Source organism: Vipera berus (assembly GCF_964194415.1).
Source record: "Vipera berus genome assembly, chromosome: 1".
Taxonomy (NCBI): domain Eukaryota; kingdom Metazoa; phylum Chordata; class Lepidosauria; order Squamata; family Viperidae; genus Vipera; species Vipera berus.
Genome location: NC_138202.1, coordinates 169,913,424 through 169,936,448, shown reverse-complemented (window position 1 = coordinate 169,936,448; position 23,025 = coordinate 169,913,424). Strand labels below are relative to the sequence as shown.

General features: G+C 38.9%; 1 protein-coding gene across 4 annotated transcripts in view; it reads right to left on the bottom strand.

The window, feature by feature from the left end:
• Positions 1 to 19,916, bottom strand: part of GLS (glutaminase) — a 348,826-nt gene extending 328,910 nt beyond the window's left edge. For all 4 annotated transcript variants that reach the window (XR_014025746.1, XR_014025747.1, XM_081322316.1 and 1 more), the window contains exon 1: positions 19,451 to 19,916. Coding sequence is in view for 2 of the 4 variants with exons in the window: in XM_081322316.1 (XP_081178442.1) it covers positions 19,451 to 19,800 (350 nt within the window). In the remaining 2 variants the exon portion in view is untranslated. The remainder of the gene's footprint in view (positions 1 to 19,450) is intronic.
• Between the last annotated feature and the right edge of the window lie 3,109 nt (positions 19,917 to 23,025).

The following is a 23,025-nucleotide window of genomic DNA, read 5'->3' as shown; positions in this document are numbered from 1 at the left end:
CACAGAATGTCATTTATTGTTATTTAAGCACCGTATTTGTTCTTCCATGGACATTATTTATTCTTGCTATCAAATTAGGACACAAGTAACTATATATGCGAATGCAACATTTTGCTATATCATAAATTTCCAATTAATACACGAGTTCAACCTTTCAATCAGTGCCTCCTTACCAGATAATTAAAAAATACAACTCTTCCGGTGGCTGCGCGGCACCGGAGACAGCCTTCCCGGGCTGCCCGCGGCTCAGCTGAGTAATTTTCACCCGAAACAGCGCCGATCAGCTGTTCGGGTGAATTTGAAGCCCCCTCCTCGGGAGAAGAGGAGGGGGTGAGGCCCCAGGTAGGGGTTGAGTTCTCCGGGGCCGCCTGAGCTTGTTGCTTGGGCGGCTGAAGGATCGAACTCCCCCGTAGCCTGGGTCGCTCCCAGCTGGCCAGCGTCTCTGCTCCGGATTTTTTGGAGCAGAGCCAGGCGTTTGCGATCACCCCTGCCTGAAGGAAGGACTATGGAATAAAAGGAGCAGGCAGAGCGGTACAAGAGGAAAGGATGAAGAGGATTATTATATTTTACTCTCGAGCTTGATGGACTTTTTTAAACTTAAAGTGAAAGTGCGTCACAAGTGGAAGTAAAAGATGGCGGCTAAACCTCCCTCAAAAACTCTTCGGAGTGCTGGAACTTCTCCGACGCAACAATCATCATTGCAGGCGTTGCATCCTCCTGATGTATTGACACCGAAGGATCTACAAGATGCTCTTGAAAAACATGCTCAGGTAATTCTGGAATCAATGGGTGATAAATTTGCACGGATGGAGGAGAAATTGGAGAAATTGGAGGAGAGAATGGAAGAGAGGATGGAACAGAAGTTCAGTGTGATGAAGGCAGACATTTTGTCTTCAGTGTATAAAGTGGCTGAATGTGTGGAAGACCTGGATGAAAAAGTGGAAGATTTGACTCAAAAGAATGCCATATTAGAAGCAAAAGTATTGGAGAATGAAGATTTAAGAGACAAAATGGACAGAGAATTGAGTCTTGCTCAATATTACCAGATGCAGTTTGCTGTTAGAATCAGAGGCTTAAAAGAGAATATTAAGGAAGATCTAAAGCAGCTGATTTCTGAGGCTCTGGAAGTGGTATTGAATCAGCCAGCATCTGAAATAAAGGGAGGCATGGATAAAGTGTTTCGTGTGAATTCATGGATTGCTAGACAGAGAAAGCTGCCTAGAGATGTGGTGGTTTATTTTGTAAAGAGGGAAATTAGAGATGAAGTTATACAAGCTGCCTATGATTCTAAAGTTGTGATTGCTGATCAAGAAGTTTTGGTTCTAAAAGAAATTCCTCCAAAGATTTTAAGGAGAAGGAAGGATTTTACATTTCTTGTGCAAGAGCTCAAACAACGAGATATAAGGTTCAGATGGGAGATCCCAGTTGGGTTGATGGTGATGCATGAAGGTAAAAGGTACCGTTTGGTTACTGTGATGCAGGCGCGTGATTTTTATAATAACGTTTTAAAAGCAACCCCATTATTACTTTTGGAAGCTGCAAAGAGATCTGGAGAAGGAGAACATCAAGAGGTTGAAGATGGACAGACAGAGGAGAACGGTGCTGGAGGAGATCAAGCTACAACTTCTTTGGATGATCTTAGAGAGCAGAGGGTGACGCGTGCTGCTTTAAAACGATTAAAAAATAAAAAATAAAAGAACAAGATCAGCAGATGCCTATGGAACTTTCACAACGTACTTATAGCCAAGCAGTGGGAGGAGCACGGCCTAAAAAAGATAGTCCTATCAGAGCAGCGCTTTAAGAGCTTTGGGATGATATGCATGACAACTAAATTTTTAACTTGGAACGTTAATGGACTAAATTCACCACAGAAGAGGAAGAAAGTTTTTCAATATTTAAAACAATTCAAGATAGATGTTATATGTTTGCAAGAAACGTATATTAGGGTTGTGGATCAAAAGTATTTACTGAACTCAAGGTTGGGTACGCGATTTGTTGCTTCTGCAATGAATAAGAAAAATGGAGTAGTTGTTTATGTTAAAAGTGCTTTAACAGCAGACTTAATTGAAGCAGATAAGCATGGAAGATACGTTATGATAGAGCTGCTGCTAGAAGGCAAAAAGACGCTTTTAGTTGGATTATATGCTCCTAATCAACAACAAGCTGACTTTTTTAGTTTACTTTATACAAAGCTTACCCAGTTGGATTATAAATCTGTTATTTTTATGGGGGATTGGAATGGTGTTTTGGATGTACAGATGGACAAGGCTGGAGCTTTTAAGCGCGTCCCAAGTCATGCTAGATTGCCTAAATCTTTTTTTTTTTTTGAAATGAAGATTTTATATTAATAGTGTTTGTAGTTATTCTATATGAGCTAGAGAGTGATAGATTTTAGAGTTTACGGTTGTTAGCATGTGGTTGTTTATGATTCTTTTTTTTCTGTTTTTTATACCTTGTACTTAGCTCTGGGAAGTCGGGGGGGGAGGGGTAAGGAGGGAGGGATAGGGGAGGGGTAGGGGGGTTTGTTAAAGATAAAATGTATGATAAAACTTTTTATTAAAAAAATACAACTAAACATTATGCAAAGCTTTTTTTGATGTTAATATTTCTTAATTTAAATACATATATAAACTTTTTTGGCGAAAGTTTGTTAAATTTTTAGCTCAGTCTAGTTTTAGCCTTATGTTTTCTGAAGTTGGAAAATGTTTCTGAAGTCTGACTACTTTTCCAGTGTGTGTGTGTGTGTGTGTGTGTGTGTGTGTGTGTGAGAGAGAGAGAGAGAGAGAGAGAGAGAGATATTCATATGTATTTTCATATATATATGAAAAAATGATTCAAAAGGTAATTTGTAATTAAAATCAGAAAAATATAAGATTAATTTACAAACTTTAAATTCCATGGAACATTTAATATAGATATAAATCATATACTTTAAGAAATGTGTAAGTTTAAAATCTCCAGTATTCAAACACTGAGGTTTAGTTTAACTTCTTAAAGTACTTTTTAACTAACTTTATAGATTATGTATCACTGACATCTGTTGCAGTTAAATCAACCAGATTAGCCCAGTATTTAGCTATGGCACCCGAACAGGCTGATACAGAAAGCATGGCAAACATTCAATTTACTTTCAGAAAATACTTCAAATGGACTATTCTTGGATAAAGCTTATCAGTTTAAACTGCAGTATAAGCTTTTTCTCCCTCTATTTCATTGCTCAATAATGTTATGTAATATTTGTTTAGCCTAAGAGCAGCGTTTTAGCATCATTAAATACTTAGAAAAATACATATTCAGCATAAGTAAAAAGAACTAAGACAGAAAGTGGACATGGAGTTGTTACCATTATCTTTACTATATGGAAGTGAGTGTTTATTCACTGCAAAGTCTATACTGAAAAAATAAAGAGAAGCTCATTTGAAACCATAAGACATGGCAAGTTACTTTGGTACAACAAAGATAATATTGGCCTTCAAACATCCATTACAAGGCCATAAAGTGAATTTTAAGTTCTGAATCTCAGTTCTTAATTTACAGAATGAGGTTTGTGACCTAACATGTCATATTAAAACCAAATTTGACTTGAAAGAAATAAAAAAGCTTACACCTTTTTTTCTAAAAGTTGAGAGCATTTGAAGTATGGCATTAGCTAGAAAAAGAAGTAACACTTTTGTGCCCCATGACAAAAGATTGCATCAGAAGACTGATTAAACTAATACCGAGACAGCAAGATCTGTAAGTACGGTAAGCTGTCAGTGTTAGCCAAAAGCAAAGACTACAAAATTCAGGAACTTATATTGTCTTGTATTTTGAAAACAATATGCACACTGAATTGAAAAAACCCCAACGTTGGGAAAGGCAAAAGGAGAAGGAGAAGCAGAGGATGAGATGGTTAGATAGTGTCATTGACACAATGAACAGGAGTTTGGACAAATTCCAAGAGACAGTGAAGGACAGAGGTCTGTCATGCTATGGTCCATAGGGCGAAGAAGAGTCAAACACGACTTAGCAATTGAACAACATGCACATTGAGTGCTTTTACACAGTTGCACTGGCTTATAAATAATTGGGGATTCTAAGGAGACATCTGGCTACAATCTCAAAAGGCTACATAGGATAGCAACCTTATTAATGTTTTAATAAAATACACATCAAGTCAAATCTTTATTACAGTTATTCACCAGCATATACACTGCAATTAATGTAATTAAAGACAAATGTCTTTTCTCAATTTATATCCTTCTACCTTCCCATCTTCTCCAATTTTACTGATGACAACAGCTGTTACTCACTTCCTGTTTTCTATTGGACAAAGTAAGAAAATTAAAAACCAAATGTAACATTATAGGAAATAGAGAAAAAATGCTGCAGTGAATGCATATAAAATAACATATCTACACATATGTAATAGTTGAGTGATGATAATGAAACAGCCACAGTCAAGTTTTAGAAAAAATATATGCAACATTCAGAATGTATGCAAGTTGGAGAAAAAAATGTTAGGTGACATAAATGGATGGGTTGGAGGAGACAAAAGGATGAAATGAATAACAGCTCAACAGAGCCATTTGGTGACACCCTGTTATTATTTGCATGGGGGTATAAAATATATTGCAACAGCCCAAGGGATGGCTGAGGATATTCCCATTGCCTTGTTAACATCTTCGCTTTTGAATTTTTAACCCAATTTAATTTTACTTGTAAGTTTTAATTCTGTTTTAAGTTATGCTTTTACACTGTTTTTATTGTGCTGTTGTAAACCACCTATAGTGAGGTGATGGGAGGTGTAGAAATTTAATAAAAAAGAAAGAAAGAAAGAAAGAAAGAAAGAAAGAAAGAAAGAAAGAAAGAAAGAAAGAAAGCTGTTTATGATGAAAAACTGAAAGAATTAGTGAATTACAGCAATAGGTTATATATATATAACCTATTGCTGTAATTCACTAATTACACACACACACACACACAAACACATAAATGTTTTAGAAATTCAGCACACTTCACTATAGTCCCATAAAATTATGGCTATATTTTGTAACTTAAAAATATAACTATAACTATACACCAAGAATGTAAGAAAAGTATCTTTAAAGATGTATATTCTCTTTCCATTGTTTTTTGGCAAAGAATTAAGAAGGATTAATACTAATAATGTAAATGGAATTGTTTAACACCCTGATTCCCTTTTAGGATAATTTCTGACAACTGAAACTATGCTTGTATCTCTGTTAAGATACAGAACCTTATATGCACATCATTTAATCCAAATTAAAAGTCGTAGTTTCTTTTTTTCTCCCTCAAAGAAATAAATTGTGCCTTTACTTTAGTGAGATGCGGTGGCTCAGTGGCTTAATAATACTGGAGAAGGGGTCTGAGTCTTAGCAACGGGTGACGGGTGAGCTTCCGTCACTTGCCTCAGCTTCTGCCAACCTAGGAGTTTGAAAGCGTGTTACATGTGAGTAGATAAATAGTACCACTTTGGTGGAGCTTCAAAAGGTAGTATGATTTCAACTGGTGCCAGACAGGTAGCCAAACAACTATTCTCTATTAACACTATAGTCTTCTGGCTAGTGTAACATTGCCATTTGCTAAATAAATAATGCATTTACTAAATTTTCTGCAACAACTGTCACTCAGAGTCCTATTTTTTAAAACTCATATCTTAATCAGCTTTCCTTTTAAGAGTGGCAAAGCAGAATCATCAGACAAAGGCCCTAGCTGAGAAACAGAGAAAGGTTATGCCTCACAACAATCCTGCAGGATCAGTTGATCATTCTGAGCCAAACAGTTGGTACGGTAGTGAGATGCAGCAAGAAAGCTCACAAGCAGAACATGAAAACTGCGTACTTCCAATGATTCACCCTAGCAACTAATATTTAAAGCATGCTGCCTCTGGTTTTGAAACCACCATACAGCCATTAAAAGTCCCTGCAGTTTTCTTGGCAAGGGTGTTGTTTTTTTTGAAGTGATTTGCTATTGCCTCTTTCCTAGAGCTGAAAGAAAGTGACTGGCCCAAAGATACCCAACTGGCTTTGTGTCCAATATGGGACTCGTTCTTTCTTGGTTGACTTACTGAGGCTTGGGGGGGGGGGAAAGTGCAAGGAAAAAAAAACAGAATAACAATAAAAGCATTGCAGCAAAGGACCAGAACAAACTCCACCACCTTACAGTTTTATTACAATTAGCAGGTTCGTATTTCATCTTTAACCCAACAACTCTGGTAGGTCTCAACAGAGGCCATATAGGCCTCGTGGAAGATACTGTTCCAAAAACAGCTTAAGCTACTGAGAAAACATAACTGCTGGGTCCCATAAGAGGGCAATGCTCTATCGATGTCCCTCACACAGGCCAACCCTATCCAATCTTAGGGCATAGACCAGGGGTGTCAAACTCAATTTCATTGAGGGCCGCATCAGCATTGCGGTTGCCCTCAGGGGGCCGGGTGGGTGTGGCCAGGGTGGGCGTGGCCTACTGGGTGGGCGTGGCTAGAGTGCGTATAGCCTACCGGGTGGGCATGGCCAGCTCTACATCATTCGGATCAAGGGTGCCTATGAGGGCCTGGGCAGGAGTGGGACAGATCTGAGGGTCTCTGGCAGAAGGAGGGTCTCTGGGCCAGGGCCAAGGCAGTGGGGGCCGTTCCTTCACTGTTTCTAGGATGGCTTCGCGGGCCACATGAAACCACTTCGCGGGCCGGATCCGGCCCCCGGGCCTTGTGTTTGACATGTCTGGCATAGACTGATATTCATTAAAGCTGCCAGTCTTTTTTTTTCTGAGAAAAAATCCGAATCAACTTGTTACAGAAGTTATGTCATTTTAAGTTTCACACAGAATCTGGGGAAAAAAAAGCAGACTGGTTTAATAATAGATAAGAGAGACACTGTTCTTATGTGCGATCTACAACAACCTTACCTACCACTTTCAAAGCACATGCAGCTCAGATATATTCCCAGATTAGTAACTATTGGCGATGTGCTGAGGGAAGCAGAGAATAGGTGAAAAAAATTAAAGAATCCTGAATCATATTCAATACGAGGGAACATATTCTTTCAAATATTGACACCAACTTTTTACTTGGATTAATTTAGCATTTTTTTAATACAATTTCCCTTCCTAATGCCACCTAATAGTCAGGTAACCAAGTAGGGTTGCTGGTGGTGGAATCACATTTAAACTTTAGAATAATTTGTACTGGAATATTTTTTAATCTATGTACAATTTCATGCAGTGAACATGCTAAATAAACATCTGGCATCATAAACACCTGCTACATTACAAAATTTATTATACAACCTTCTAAGTCTAATGCAAATATCAATCCAGGCTAATTCTGAAACTTGCTATAGTGAAACCACAATCCAACAGATTATCTGGAAGAAAGGGGACAGCTGTTGAAGCAATAAGTCCATTAAATCGAGAGATGGAAAAATAACAGGAAAAATATGTGGGATGAGGAAGAAGAAGGAAGATAGTGGGTTTTCTTTTTTTTTCATTCTTACTTGAGTCAAACAATGAATGGAAGGAATCAGACTTTTGCCTTTGGAAAATGACATGGAGGTAGCACAGCATGTGAACAAAGTAAACACTAGAAGACAATTCAGGGTCCCTTCTCTCAATCTGTCTTCAAGAGGAAGATGATCAGTAGCACAGGATTACATAGAAGAAAAAACACTAATCCACAGACAGAATCATGCATTGCAAATTTGATCCATTCTACATAAAATCCATTAAATTGGGCCCATGCACATGTAAGAGCCTGATAAAGCAAAATAGAAGTGTAAAGGATCTTTTCTAGAGAACTTGTGAATGAGATTTCCACAAACCTCAGCAAAGATTATTCACACTTACATGCTGCCACTGGGTTACATAATAGAACCTTGCAAAAGATACAATGGAATGTAGGCACAGTTACATCTACATCCATATGGAAAAGGAAATTAGGGAACTGACAGACATTGAAAAGGTTCTACTATTAAATTCTATTGAGATCTGTCCATTTCCAAAAGTGCACTTATTTAAAAAAAATAGTTAACAATATATGGATACAATTTTAAACTGGAAAAATTCAAAAATTCAATTTTTGAAAGTATCTGTGCATCTAAAACACAATTCTTTACTAATGCTTTTAAAATGCAAATTAGATGCTCTCTGTGGAATCCTGTTTTTAATCGTTGGAAGTCAATCCAGTGAAACTGACTCCAATTTAAAATTAGAATATATTATTTTGAATTATTTTCTTAATACTGTATTTCAGCAAAAACCTCTTAGAAATATGTAGACATGTATAATAATCAAAACGCATTTTTAAACATCAAATCTTAATGAATTTAAAGAGCTAGAAATATAATATAGAAATATTTTTGTAAACATATGATTCTTTCATTTGAATAACATTTGGAATGTAAATTAAGCATTGTGAATCAGGATTATGATAGTATTGCTTCTATTTCAATACACAAAAAATAAGTGAAACTAATGGGGCTGCTAGCTCCAAGATATTTAGAAGAAAACAGAGCCAAAGCAACAAGAATAAAGCAACATTATACCAATCCAGGGCAGGTACCACTTCAGCATATACAGTATCACAGTGAAGGAACTACAACCCTATAATTTACAATACTTGCCTTTAGTAAGATTTAGATTTAGAACTACATATCGTTGTCAAATATAAGAAATCTGTAGAAAAGAAACCTTATAAGAAAGTTACACACTTCAAAATATTCTATGCATGTGGCGGTAATAAAATGCATCAATGTAACATTCAAAGAGCTATCCAGCAGCATTCTTCCAGGATTAGAACTAGGTTGCATGCTATGTAATTAAAGCTACATAAAAAGATTATTTTTAAAGCAAGTGTTATATTCCCTAGCCCAGGGGTCAGCAACCTGAAACAGTGAAAGAGCCACTCGGAACCGGTTCCCTCACAAAAGGAAAAACTGGGAGCCGCAAAAAATGTGTGCACATGCGCAAAACAGGGTTTGACTGAAGAGTGGAGCCAAGGCGAGATATGCACCTACCCTGCATATTTGAATTGATTGATTGAACTTTTTTAGTCCCACTTTATACCATAAAATGAGAGGGCAGCAAGATAGATTTAAAGATAAAGATATTTTAATAGGCTCTCAAGTTGATAAGGAAACAAAGCTAAGCTGAAGTATAACCTAGTTTGATGTATAACAATAAACTATTCCACCCTGAGATATTAGAACATCAATGTTCAAGTTATTTGGGCATCATCAATTACTTTCCAAAACACTTTAGGGGCAAGATGTCAGGCCTTTACATATCTATATTTATTGATATAGTATATGCATACTATATTTATTAACTGATCTTAAGAATTCTCAATGTATACAGATGTATAGATAATTAAACCTAACTGAGAGTCAATATTGAACCTCAGGGTAGAGTAGTAAAGAAACTAACTAATGGTGTGGCCAAATTCTTTTGCAATTTAATCCTTGAGAATTTAATCCCAGAGAATCGATGAGTGCCATTAACTGACTGAAGAACGAATCTTTAAAAATAGCGAAAAGGAAACAGCAAACTACTCATCAGTCAGCCAGTCTGTCATCCAAGCAGTATTTGGAAAGATTCTTCTAGAGCAGATCCTAATCAATTAGAGCACATAATAAAAGGAGTCATCATGAAGAACGAATCTTGTCTGACAACTCGTATTTCAATGTTTGATTAGTTAATTTCCTTAACAAATGTGGGAATAATGTACTACAGAAATAGTATATCTTGACTTCAGCAAAAATGCCATTTAGGTACTTGTCGGTTTAATAGCATGACAATTCTAGCTGGCTCAAATTATACTCAAAAAATGCTCATCAGTCGTTTTTACTTTGCATTGGGGAACATATCAACACACTAATATTTTCTTACTGTCACGAATGAACAGATGGAGAATGCTTATTAAATTTGCCATGTACCACAAAATTAGATGGGAAACTGAATGTATTAGAAGGGAGAAACAATATTCAAAATAATCTTGACAAGTTAGAGAAACCTGCTAAAAATAACTGAATTAAATTTAATGAATATGAATCCCATTTTTTTCATTTAGTAAAAAAAAAAAGCATAGGTAGAGGATGGGAAATATGGGATAGTCACAGTACTTGTAAAAAATACTCAGATTAATATTTGTATGTAAACGGAATATAACTTGGCAGTTGTATTCATGGGGACAACAGGCAATAACAACAATATAACATGGGCACAACACTTTAAGGATTAGGGGCTAGAAACGAAGTCCTATGAAGACAGATTAAAGGAGCTGGGAATATTTAGCTTCGGCAAAAGGCAACTGGGCATAGGAGGATGAGGACTGTCATATAGAAGGTCAAAACCAACAGGATTCTCTCTTGTTGCACAGCATAGAAAAAAGGATGCTACATACAAGAAGCCAGATTGCAACCATTATGGGGGGGGGACCCTAACCAGAGGATTTTGGCAATGGAACCAATTACCCAGAGAAACAGGGGATTTCCAGCTTTCATGGCAATCTAGTTAGTTATTTTCTTTATCCCACTCTGATCCTGTGGCTGGAGTTACTCGTATAAATAGCTGAATAGTAAACTGTTTATGCTCAAACACTTTCAGGTTGCTTTAAATAACTTTTGATATAATATTTTAGCAATGTGTCTCTTAAAATGAAGAGGATGGCTCTCTCTAAATCATCTCAAGGCAAGAGATTCCCTCCAGATAAAATGGAGAGGGGGAAAAACTGGATAATTCCAGACGAACAAGAAGAGCTAAAGACTCCTTCTGCAACTGCTCCAGCATCCAATGGATTGGATAAAACTGTATTAACTCCAATGTATTACTTTCCGATTAACAACAATTAACTAACATTGAATTAATATTGAAACTACAAGGCTTATTTCTAAAGAACAGTAAATTTGAAATTTTAAAAACTGGCATATCTGGAATCCATGATAAGCTCCAGGCCTTACATTTGATAAAGATCTGAAAACACTTAAGAGACTCCTTGTTATTTTTCATGAAACCAGAATTAAGATCTTAGAAGATAAATTCATTTTACTCTACAATCTGAGCTACTTAAAATACATGAGCAACTGATCAGAAATAATTTAAAAATTAGCTTACTTTCAGATTGCTGAGTGGCAGAAGGTTTTGTTACAACTATAAGGAATAATGCATTCAGGAAGTCTTCTTATTGCAAGTTTATTTATTTATTTATTCTATTAAACTTACATACCGCCCTTCCACAAGGTTTTTTAAAACAATGCAACAAGTTACAAAAATTAAAAACAATTAAAATAATTACACTAACCTTGAAATATAACCCAATTACAATTAAAAATACAATTAAAACCCCAGTTAATACTCTCAGTCTAGGCCAGAAAGCTCGAAGAGCCAGGTCTTCAGGTCCCGGCAGAATGAGCGAAGGTCAGGGGCAGTCCTAAGCTCTACAGGCAGCTGGTTCCAAAGGGCCGGCACACCGACAGAGAAGGCCCTCCCCCTGGGTATTGTCCGCCGGCAATCTTTTACCGGCAGTACCCTGAGGAGACCCTCCCTGTGGGAGCGCACAGGACGAAGGGAGCTTGATGCCGGCAGCAGGTGTTCCCTCAGATATCCAAGACCCTTGCCATTTAGGGCTTTATAGGTCATCACCAGCACCTTGAATCTCACCCGGAGGGCAACCGGAAGCTAATGCAGCTCGCGGAGTAGAGGTGTTACATGGGAGTATCGGGAAACCCCCATCACAACCCGTGCGGCTGCATTCTTGATTTTAAACTTGAGATAATGGCTACTTGCAGATTAAAATCAAGAGGCAGTTCTTCCCAAGGATGTTTCTGTGTGGGTGGGTGTGTTAAATTATTGAAGTTCAGTATCATAGACCATTTTTACAACTTTTAGGAAAGCTATCAAGTTGAAAATACTACAGATTCAAAATAATGATTTTTCGGGATCTTAACTTTTTCCTCTAATAATGAATCCCAGTATAGGAGGATTTCTATTTTATCTAATTCTTCCCAGGCTTGGAAGGGGAAAAGTAGAGGGCAGTCACCCAAGCCTAACTGGACATTCAAAACAGTTATACTTGTATTTTGACCTTAGCACAATTGGGCTGAGTAGTTCCCTTTTTGGACATTTAGCTTATTTCAGTTTAGATCTATATTCACTCTTCATAGAGCAGGGGTATCAAACTCACAATGTCACATGATGTGTCGCGATGTATCACGACTTTTCCCTCATTGCCGGCAATGGGGTGGGCGCAGTTTCGGCGTGACGCATCTGGCCCGTAGGCCAGCAGTTTAACACCCCTGCTTTAGAGGTTTTCTCTTTGTGCATTTCCTATTTAGTAAGCTTATTATGGTGCCAGACATCTCTAACCCTGGGAAACTATCCTTGAAAAAATATTTTGCCTGCAAGGAAGCACAGTACTTGTAATAAGATAGTATGTAAATTGACTCAAGATTTTTAAAGAGACAAATGTGCAAAAAGTTGTAAAAATTGCAGCCTGGTATCATGTTGTAAGAAACCTGTTGTACTCAAATAAACAGCTTTTTGTGTGACCGAAGAACTGAATTGCTGAAAACTACATTAGAGATACTCTAATGTATATATATTTAACAGCAATGTTAAAAAGCTGGTACAAATTTCCAGTTGAATACTACAGAATTTTCATAAACTTTCTAGGACTTGTTACAGGTCAACAATCAATCATTTTCTTTTCATATTTCCTTTATCATTTTATGAGGCTTATACTACAGCCATTCAAGAAATATGGGCATCTTTTGTTCACTGGATTTCAAATTTTTATCTTCACTCAGTAGATTTATCTCTTAATCTATCAACTTATATTGGGACCTGCCGATTATACCCCTTGCCTCCCTGATTTTCTTCTATTAGTGACTCTAAAGTTATTAAGGGTGAGTGACACATGCAGTAGATATAAATTATTATTTGGTATTAGGGTTATTTTGGATATTTTTCATGCCATTACCAAAATGTATTTATGTTATACAGCAACATGATTTATACCGATTATACTATTAACTGGGGAAACAACTCTCTTTAGCTCACAGTATATTTTTCAACAACTGCAAGAGATTAGCATTTATGGTTTTTTTAGAAATTGTATAAATTAATTGGATTTATACTTTCTCAAAAATACCTTAATAGTTTGAACAAAACATGCTTAAATTTACAGAAGCAATTTCAATAGATATAAGTCAATGTTTAAAGCTTCCATTAAGACTCTGGGGAAAGTATAAAATTATCAAAATGAGTATTACATTCAGATTGTTTTAGGAAGCATTACCTATTAGATACCGAGATTAGTTTAGACAGATACAGTAGTGCTTAAAAAATTGTGAGCCCTTTTGAATTTTCAATATTTCTGCATAAATGTAATCTAAAACGTTATCTCTTTTCTGTACAACCTCTGAGACTAGATAAAGAGAACCCTATTCAACGAACGAGTCAAAAACATTATACTTCTTCATTTATTCATTGAGGGAAATGATCTAAAGTTACATCTAAAGGTTACAAAAATAATCTTTGCTGGTGTGCTCCGCTCCCCTTGGGCAGCAATAATTGCAACTAAATCTTCTGATAATCAGGCCCTGTACATAAACTTGGGAAGAAATTTAGCCTGTTTCTCCATAATAAACAGCTTTAACTCAGGGATGTTGGTTGGGCTTCTTCACATGAACTGCCTACTTCAGGTACTAATATATTTTAATAGGATAAAAGTCAGAAATTTGACTTGGCCAATCCAAAACATTAACTTTCTCCTTAACCGCTGATCACTCTTTGGTTGAAAGACTTGTGTATTTTGTTGTTGTCGTTGTGCTTACATGATCCAACTTCTGTTGAGTATATGTTCACAAAGAAATACCCTAACATTTTCTTGTAGAATTTGCTGGGACAGTTTAGAATTCATAGTTCCACTGAGGATGGCAAAGCCATCCTGGGACAGAGGCAGCAAAGTAGGCTCAAACCATGATACCACTGTACCACCACCGTGTTTCACAGATGGCATAAAGTTCTTATGCTGGAGTGCAGTGTTTGTGTTTTGTTTTCATTCAAGCCAAAAAACAAAATCCATGAAATTTGTCCCTAATAGGTGGTGGGGTTTACTCTCATTTTATATTCTAGTGGCTAGCCCTATCAGTGTTGGTGGGAGTGGTCTTGAAGGTTCTTTGGTTAGGCTCTTTGCTGTTAGCTTGTTTGATAATTTCTTGATTGGGGTATTGTTTGCTTCTTGACTGTTGATCTAGCGATAATCTTGATGTTAATCTCTGCTCATCTGGGTGTTGACTGTTGGGTAATGAAATGCCTGCAAAAAAATAACGAAGCTCAAACAGCATTAAGGACCCCTCACTTCAATGCTGAGCTACAAATATTCTCCTCTACTGGTATGCTAATATCCTTGGACAATATGAGATTGCCTTATGATTAGAGTGGCAAAGCACTTCTGAAATTTTAGATCTAAGGTTATCAAACAAGTACCTTCATTTCCAGCCTTGAAAACTATCAAACTCATCTGGTCATTAATTGCTTACTGGGTACATTTTGATCCCAAATCCCATGAGAAACTAACATTGTGGAATAACCCAAATCTGAAAATAGGAGGGAAAACTTTTATTGGAATGCTTGGGCCAAATAATATACATCAGTACTCTCAATCAATTGATTACTAATGAGTTGTATTTTGCATATAACTTCTTTACAAGATTTGCTGAGCAATATATATAACTGAAATGTATTAAACAGAACACAGCTGCTAGGTACTAACAATTTTAAAATGTTCAAGAGATGCAAGACATGATCAGAAACTAACAATCTAATTTTATAAGGAATTAAAAAGTAAAAGTAATGATTGTATCAGTTTTATATCTGAATTATGGAATAAAGAATTAGAATATCCAACTTTGGAGGATAAATAGGTCCAGGAGAAAAGAAACTGCATGATTTAAAAAGAACTCAATTTATCAGAAAATATTTTTATTAAGCCCTTCAAAAATGTTTTTAAAAATTTGGACATTATATGTGGTGTCTCTTGTATGAAATTTGAAAGCTCTTTAAGTCATATAACTTGGTCTTGTCCAACTACAATTTCAATTTGGTTTCAAATTATTACATATATCAGCATAATTTTGGAAAGAAAGATTATAGTTAAGCACCTTAATGCAATGCTGAACTTTATTGTTTCACAAAGAGGTTTGGCTTATCCAGTCTGGAGCATGGGCAAAAAGGATAAATTAACATAAATGAAATCTGTCCTCCTGATTTTAAGGAATGGATTCTGGATAAGAGCTTATTATCTTTACATGGGGCTGCCCTTGAAGAGCACCCGGAGGCTTCAACTGGTGCAAAATGCGGCCGCGCGGGTGCTCATGGGAGTATCTCGGTACTCCCATGTTACAGCATTCCTGCACGAGCTGCATTGGCTTCCGGTTGCCCTCCAGGTGCGATTCAAGGTGCTGGTAATAACCTTTAAAGCCCTGCATGGCTTAGGCCCTGGGGTACTTGCAAGACCACCTGCTGTCATTGTCAACATCCCATCGCCCGGTTTGCTCCCAGAGTCGGCCTCCTCAGGGTGCAGTCGGCCAGGCAATGCCGGCTGGCGACCCCCAGGGGGAGAGCCTTCTCTGTGGGCGCGCCGACCCTCTGGAACGAATTACCCCTGGAGCTGCGGATGACCCCTGACCTTCAGTCCTTCCGCCATGACCTGAAGACTTGGTTGATCCAACAAGTGGGTCTGGACTCACTACATTTTTTAATCGGGTTTTTATCGGGTTTTTTAAATTGTCACGTAATTACTGTATTTATTGTTTAATTCTTTTTTTAAACTTTTCATCCTATGTTTTTTAATTTTTATTGTTGTGAGCCGCCCTGAGTCCTCAGGGAGAAGGGCGGCATATAAGTTTAAATAAATAAATAAAATCTGCTTTTGAAGTGTCACTGGATTCTAAAAATAAGATGAAGCAAAATGTTTCAATATGGTCCAGATTTTATCAGCTTAGTGTCTGAATTAATTTTATTAATATATATGGATATTTTTTCTTTTTTTCTGTGATCTTTCTTTATTATTTTACCTAGGGTTTTGGGGTTCTAGTGAGTTTTAACCCTGCCTTAGGCACAAAGCCTACTAGGTAACCTTGAGCCACTCACTCTCTCTCAGCCCTAGGAATGAAACAATGGCAAATTACTTCCAAATCATCTTGCCAAGAAAAGTGCTGGAGTAATCCAGGCAATTGCTAGGTGTCAATACCTATTTTGCATATGGCATATCATACATAGAAAGTGAAGAGGAACTAAAGAGCCTCTTGTTGCAAGTGAAGGAGAGTGCAAAAGTTGGGTTGAAACTAAACATTAAGAAAACCAAGATCATGGCATCCGGCCCTCTCAATTCCTGGCAAATAGATGGGGAAGAAATGGAGGTAGTGACAGATTTTATTTTCCTGGGCTCCAAGATCACCGCAGACGGGGACTTCAGCTAAGAACTTAAAAGACGCTTGCTCCGGGGGAGGAAAGCCATGGCAAATCTAGACAGCACACTAAAAAGCAGAGACATCACCCTGCCAACAAAAGTGCTTATAGTCAAGGCTATGGTCTTCCCAGTTGCAATGTATGGCAGTGAAAGTTGGACCATAAGAAAGGCTGAGAGCCAAAGAATTGAAGCCTTTGAACTATGGTGCTGGAGAAGACTCCTGCGAGTCCCTTGGACTGCAAGGCGATCAAACCGGTCAGTCCTACAAGAGATCAACCCTGACTGCTCTTTAGAAGGCCAGATCCTGAAGATGAAACTCAAATACTTTGGCCACCTAATGAGAAGGAAGGACTCACTGGAGAAGAGCCGAATGCTGGGAAAGGTTGAGGGCAAGAGAAGAATGGGAGGACAGAGAATGAAGTGGCTGGATGGAGTCACTGAAGCAGTAGGCGTGAGCCTAAATGGACTCCAGAAGATGGTAGAGGACAGGAAAGCCTGGAGGAACGTTGTCCATGGGGTCCCAATGGGTCGGACACGACTTCTCAACTAACAACAACAAATATCATACATGGACCAGTAATATATATTAACATTTCATCTAGATTAGTAAAACAGGTCAACACTGATTTGAAGGTACATAAGGGTGAGCTTCACTCTAAATGGCAGATAACTGAACAAAGTCACAATCCATAATATAAGTGGCAAACTGAAGCCTCTGAAATATTATTAACAGGTATACATATGTACATATATATGTGTATACACACACACACACACATTCTCTATTAAAGTAAAATAATAAAAACAGAGATGTGATGCTCTCTTTTATTTTATGTGTTCAGAGAAGGATAGACAGGCCTTTTACCATATATACTTGCAAATCAGCTAAGAATGTTAGGTGCCACAGTACATACAATAAATGGATTGAGTTTATTCCTATGGGCTTATCTGCAAAAACGTAAATACTATAATGTTTTTTAAAAAAATATCCGTATATACTCATGGATAAGCCCATCTGTGGATTTTGACCAAAATACCATGAAAAATGAATAATTCATGAATTACCCACAGATAAACCAACTATGAAAATTAAAACACAAAATTTTTTAAGGATAGGTTTATCCCCGAGTATATATGGTAACTTGGATTCCCATACCAAGCACACAATTGGACTCAATAACCTAAATGGCCTCTTCCAACTCTGTAATTCTAAGTTTCCCTGCCAGGATTTTATATCCAATTACCAAATCAAATCAAAGACCATAATTCCTTAAGCAGGCAAGCCATTTTCTATCATTAATTTCACTGAAGAAACTGAGACTATAGCTTCCTCCCCACCACCCTCAGATATAACATTGTTCATTGGTTGGCCTGAAAACCATTTTAAAGATGAATCGTAGAAATACCTATAGACAGCTGCAATCATAATTCAGTAGTTTACTAAAAGCAATTCTGCTTTTAAATTTAAAACTGTACTACCTAGCAAATTCTGATTAATACACAAGTACTTATGTTATCAATTGTCAGTGGTTTTATTTGAAGGGATGAATAATTAACATGCACATTCCTCTGTTCAGAAACATTGACTGAAATAAAATGCTTTCCTGGGAAGAAAAATAGAAAATCTGAGCACTTTTAACATGACTCTATTCACCTAAGTCTATTCCACTACTTATCTCTTTTGTAAATGAGATGGTTAATAAATGAGTAATTCAACTAAAAAATGTTTTTGAAGCTACATTCAATATTTCAGATACAATTGTGCTCTAGATTTTAATTCTTAGATATAAATGCTGGGCAGGAAAATTCTAAAAAAAACCCTCAACGACACAGTATTTTAGGTGAGAGTTTCCTGAATTCCTTTTTACACATTGCACGGTGGAAATGGTTTTCCCCTTCCCAGATCTCATTTCATAAATATGTATCAAAAAAAGGAGATTGTACATCATTTAATAAAGTGAGGAATTTCTATCTTTACTTCTAGTGAAATAAGGGCAACGGGAAAACAGTAGAACGCCTCGTACAGGCCCATTTTGTGGATCAGCTTACGACCCTTAGCTGAAAAACGTAAAATCCTACATAAAAGTCACATTTCGAATATAAATTCTTACATAAGCCACAGCATTTAATTCTTCCTTAAGTAGTAGCATTGAATTTTAAAAACGAAAACTAGCAAGACTAAAAGCATGGTTGCCAGTTTCCCAAACTCCCAATTTCATCGCCCGCTAACTTCAAGAGATATTTATTATTATTATTATTATTATTATTATTATTATTATTATTATTATTATTATTATTATTATTATTATTATTATTATTATTATTATTAATTTTATTTGTATACCGCCCTTCTCCCGAAGGACTCAGGGCGGTGTACAGGGCAATTACATGTTAAAAGACAAAATGCAAAAATGAAAAGAGATTAAACAAAATGCCCACAACTCTTACAATAGGTTAAAACACATTAAAAGTAAGAAAAACCCAACCCCAGCGAGAAGCGAAACCCACCCAAATCGAGGCCCAGAGGGTCTCTTTCCAATGGTCATTTTTCTGCCATGAGGCCCCAAACACTCCCCCCCTCCACCTCCCCCTAACAAGTTACTTTGAATAGAGAGTGAAAGCGACTTTAATCTCCAGGAAAATAAACGCATCGAAAGAAAGGGGGGGGGGGAGGAAATGGCCAAGAAACTCCCCCCCCCTCCCACCGCTCCTCTTGGCCAGGGACGGTTGTCGTGGCAACCTCCCAGTCCCATCTTCGGCTCTGCCTCCCTCGAAATCCACTCGCACGTGCGGCGTAACCCTGTCCCGTCCTGACATTTACCGAGCAGCATCCTGTCACATGTCTTGCAAGGGAAGGAAGAGGCCAGCGCCAGCAGGCATGCGCCCGCTACCAGCCGGCAGCCGGAGCATCTTTCCTGCCGTCACCGAAGGCTTGCGCTGGCTGGCGCCAACCACCCCGGCCCGCCCCTCGCTGCCGCCACTCACTTTTCCCCCGAGCCGTCTGCTTCCTTGCCGGCGACCGCGTTGTGGCTATTCTGGCCGGCGGCCGAAGCGGGCACCATGGCGGACGTCGTGGCCGCCGGCTTCTGGGCCGGAGGGCCCTTGCCAGGCTGCTCCAGGATGCCTTCGGAGCTGGTGCACAAGGAGCGGGAGGAGGAGGAGGCGGCGGCGGCGGCGGGCGTGAGCCGCGGAGGCAAGCGGCCACCGGCCACGCCGGTCCAAGCGGGATGGAGCCACCTCAGCGCCGAGCGACGGCAACAGCTGAGCCCGCCGCCGCCGCTCTGGCTGAGCCCCAGCAGATCCCTCAGCAGCGCAGGGCTGCGGAGCCGCATCATGATAGCCTTTCGCTTTCTCCGCCTTTCCCTGGAGCGGGGTCCGGCCGCTCGGCAAGGAAGAAGGGAAATGGCTCGGCCGCCGCCAGCCGACCGCGCTTTGCTCTCACGCCCCGCGGACTCCGCCTCAGAGCCCACCCCCATTGGGCGGCGGCTCCTGGAATCGTCGGGCGCTTTCCGAGGCGATTGGCTAGTCGGCACGTCCGTTTAAGAGAAGCGTTTTTTTTCCCCTCCCCTCCCCTCCCCCCGCCCATCCCAGAGACTGGAAGATGTGGCGCACTTGGAGTTGGGCCTGCTGAGCTAGCGGGAGGGGAGGGGGGAGCAGAGGGACTCGTCCAGCGAATTGGGGCGGGGGGGGCTGCTCTTCGCTCCTGCTCAGCCCTGCGGCGGGGATATATGGTGCAGGGAATCGTTGTTTTAATATCGTACTCTGAAGAGGTGGCGATGAATACCTGGTCAAGTTACGTGCAGTCTAAAACCAGGAATACTACTACGTCCACGAGAAGGTGTACAGTGCCGGAGAAGCGTCTGGGATGAGAAGCGAAACGGCTTCAAAGAAAAACGGAAGTCCGGTTGCCTCTTGAAAAAGCACCTTTGGGATGTACAAAATAAGTCTCTGGGATAGGAGAAAGGGGGGGGGAGGAAATGATGATAACTTTATTGTCACTTTGAATGTACACCAATCGGCAAACATCAAAATGAAATTTCGTTGCATACAGCTCTCAAAGGGTCACCACCTCCGATATACACTCCTTGTTCGTGGCCCGCTCAAATTTCACGTTGTCCATTTTAGTCTCTAGGGAGTGAACTATGGCAAACAGGACAGATGGAAATGGGGCTTCATGTGGATTAGTCCTCAAGTTAGCTTGTATTCTGACAACCTCGCCTTCTTTCCTTTTTCTGATCCTGACTCTTCCACCTTTTCCTTAAAGAGGCCTTGCTTCTTTTCGCCCCTGGAGCACGCTGTTGTTGCCCGCCACCAACTCCTCCAAAAGCCTCTCTCTCTTCCTCTGGGCCTGCCGACAGCCTCATCCAGTTCCTTTGCTCCATAAGCTCCAGGTCCTCTCCTCCTCTGTCTCCTCTGGAAACAGCCTTGATTTGCAATACAATCCATCACTAGGTCAGCAGTCAGATCTTGCTGCTGGTAGAACAAATTCAAACAGTGCCAACGACTTTTAACGGTCTCACCAGCAGTTCCAAAACAACTAGAAACTCGCCATGCCAGCAAAGATTGTCGGTCGTATGTATAGTATTATATGCTGAAATAGTTCAGAGAAGGGCTGGCAATAGCTTCAGAGTCTGGACTCTGGAGGAAAATACCTGACCCCTGCTGTCCCTGATGTGCATTCCTTTCCTTTCTTGATTACCATTATAAGTAATTATGCCTATTGCTGTTAAAGCTAGGAAAAATCTTGTGGCGCCTCCAAGACTTAGATTTATTATGACATCAGCTTTTCTACAATCCACGAAAGCTGATGCCCTAATAAATTAGTCATCAAGAGGCCACTTGAGACTTTCTCCCTGCAGACTGCCTTCCGTAAACTTAAATTTTCGGCTGCAGGTAAAAGATCTCCACACGTGCTATCGAGCCATAAAACTGAGCTGACGGGGATAATGGAATTGTACTGCAAAATGCCTGGAGAGCATCAGCTTGGGGAAAAATTGTGACAGATCAGAGTGATGGTCAAAGTCCTGACCAGCGCTGGAGAAGACACCCACGTTTGCTAGAAAGAAATATATCAAGAAAGTCAGTCAGACCAGCAGACTAGACCAGCTAGAGAACTGCAGGCAAACAGACACACTAGAACAGGGGTCCCCTGTGCCGCAGCATGCCAGAAACTGGGCCACACAAACAACCAAATTCCTACTTGCGGGATGCAGGCAGCACAAGAAACCATGCCACCTCCAGTCTGTGAAAAAACTAGTCTTTGGTGCCCAAAAGGTTGGGGGCACTTGCAACATGCAACTGCAAAGTCAAATTACTGTTATAGTAATTGATTAATGTGTCCTGATTATAGTCTTTACAGATTCTAAGTCCTTATAAAGACCCTAAATCCTATAAAGGATAAAAGCAAAATTGGGGCATATTAGTCAATATTGCTCAAAAGTGTAATATTCCATATTATGAGTTACTGAGTGGAAAAAGGTAATGCAACACTTTATTCTCTCTCTTTTTAGCTAAAACTCCATCTTCCCCTTTTTGATGATGAGATTTGGGCTGTAATGGAAAAAGGTGGAAAAGTTATTTAGAAGCAGGATGCAGGTGTTGGATTTCACCTTTTTAAAAAAATAATTCTGGGGCAAAGTTTATTAAATTTGCAGTCATAAGGTATGTTAAAATATTCTGTTGCACAAATGGAGAAGAAGAGACAGCAAAAAGGTTGAGACAAACTGAAAATAAGCATGACCATAATCACATGATGATTTGTCACCTGGTGTAGAAAGTCAGGGAGATGACCTTGAGGGAAATTGGCAAGAAATATTATGTAAATCAGGAAGGCTGAAACATTTTTGGAAAGTTAGTATTCAAAGACACTTAGGCAGGTACCTCCTTGACTGACCAGGATATAAGAGAGAAAGTAAAACACAAGCAGATTTGCAGTAGACTGTATTCTGTTATTATATTTATCTCAATAAGGTATGATTTGAATCTTCCACCAGAGTTGATTTTCTGATCTGGTCTACTGAGTGGAAGTGACATCTTGAAACAGTTAATGTTTTTTCTGCAGGTGTTAATCTGAACACATATTGCATATATAGCACTTTCTATTTCTGATTTCAAATGTGTTATAGAAAGAACAGCTGTAATGTCACCCTACAGTTACCATGGTTACAGTTTGACTTTCAATATGCTGCCACCTTCTGGGGACAAGGAGAAACTTTTGATAAGTTGAGCTATATTTGAAATAACAGTGTAGATTCATAATTGACAACAGTAATTATTGATGTCGTTCAATAATTAACAAAACCATGTAATAAAATCTATTCTCTAGCTTGCTCAGACGAAAACAGTGGGAACGATTACAAGTAGTATTAAGTTATAATTATTTATTTAACAATGGTTCAAGTTATGACGGCCTTGGGAAAAATGACTTACAACTTGTTTTTACACTTATGACCGTTGCACCACCTTGAGATTACATGATGACAATTTGGGCTCTTGGCAACCAATTCATATTGACTGGTTGCAGCATCTTGCAGTTATGTGATTGCAATTTGCAACCGCTT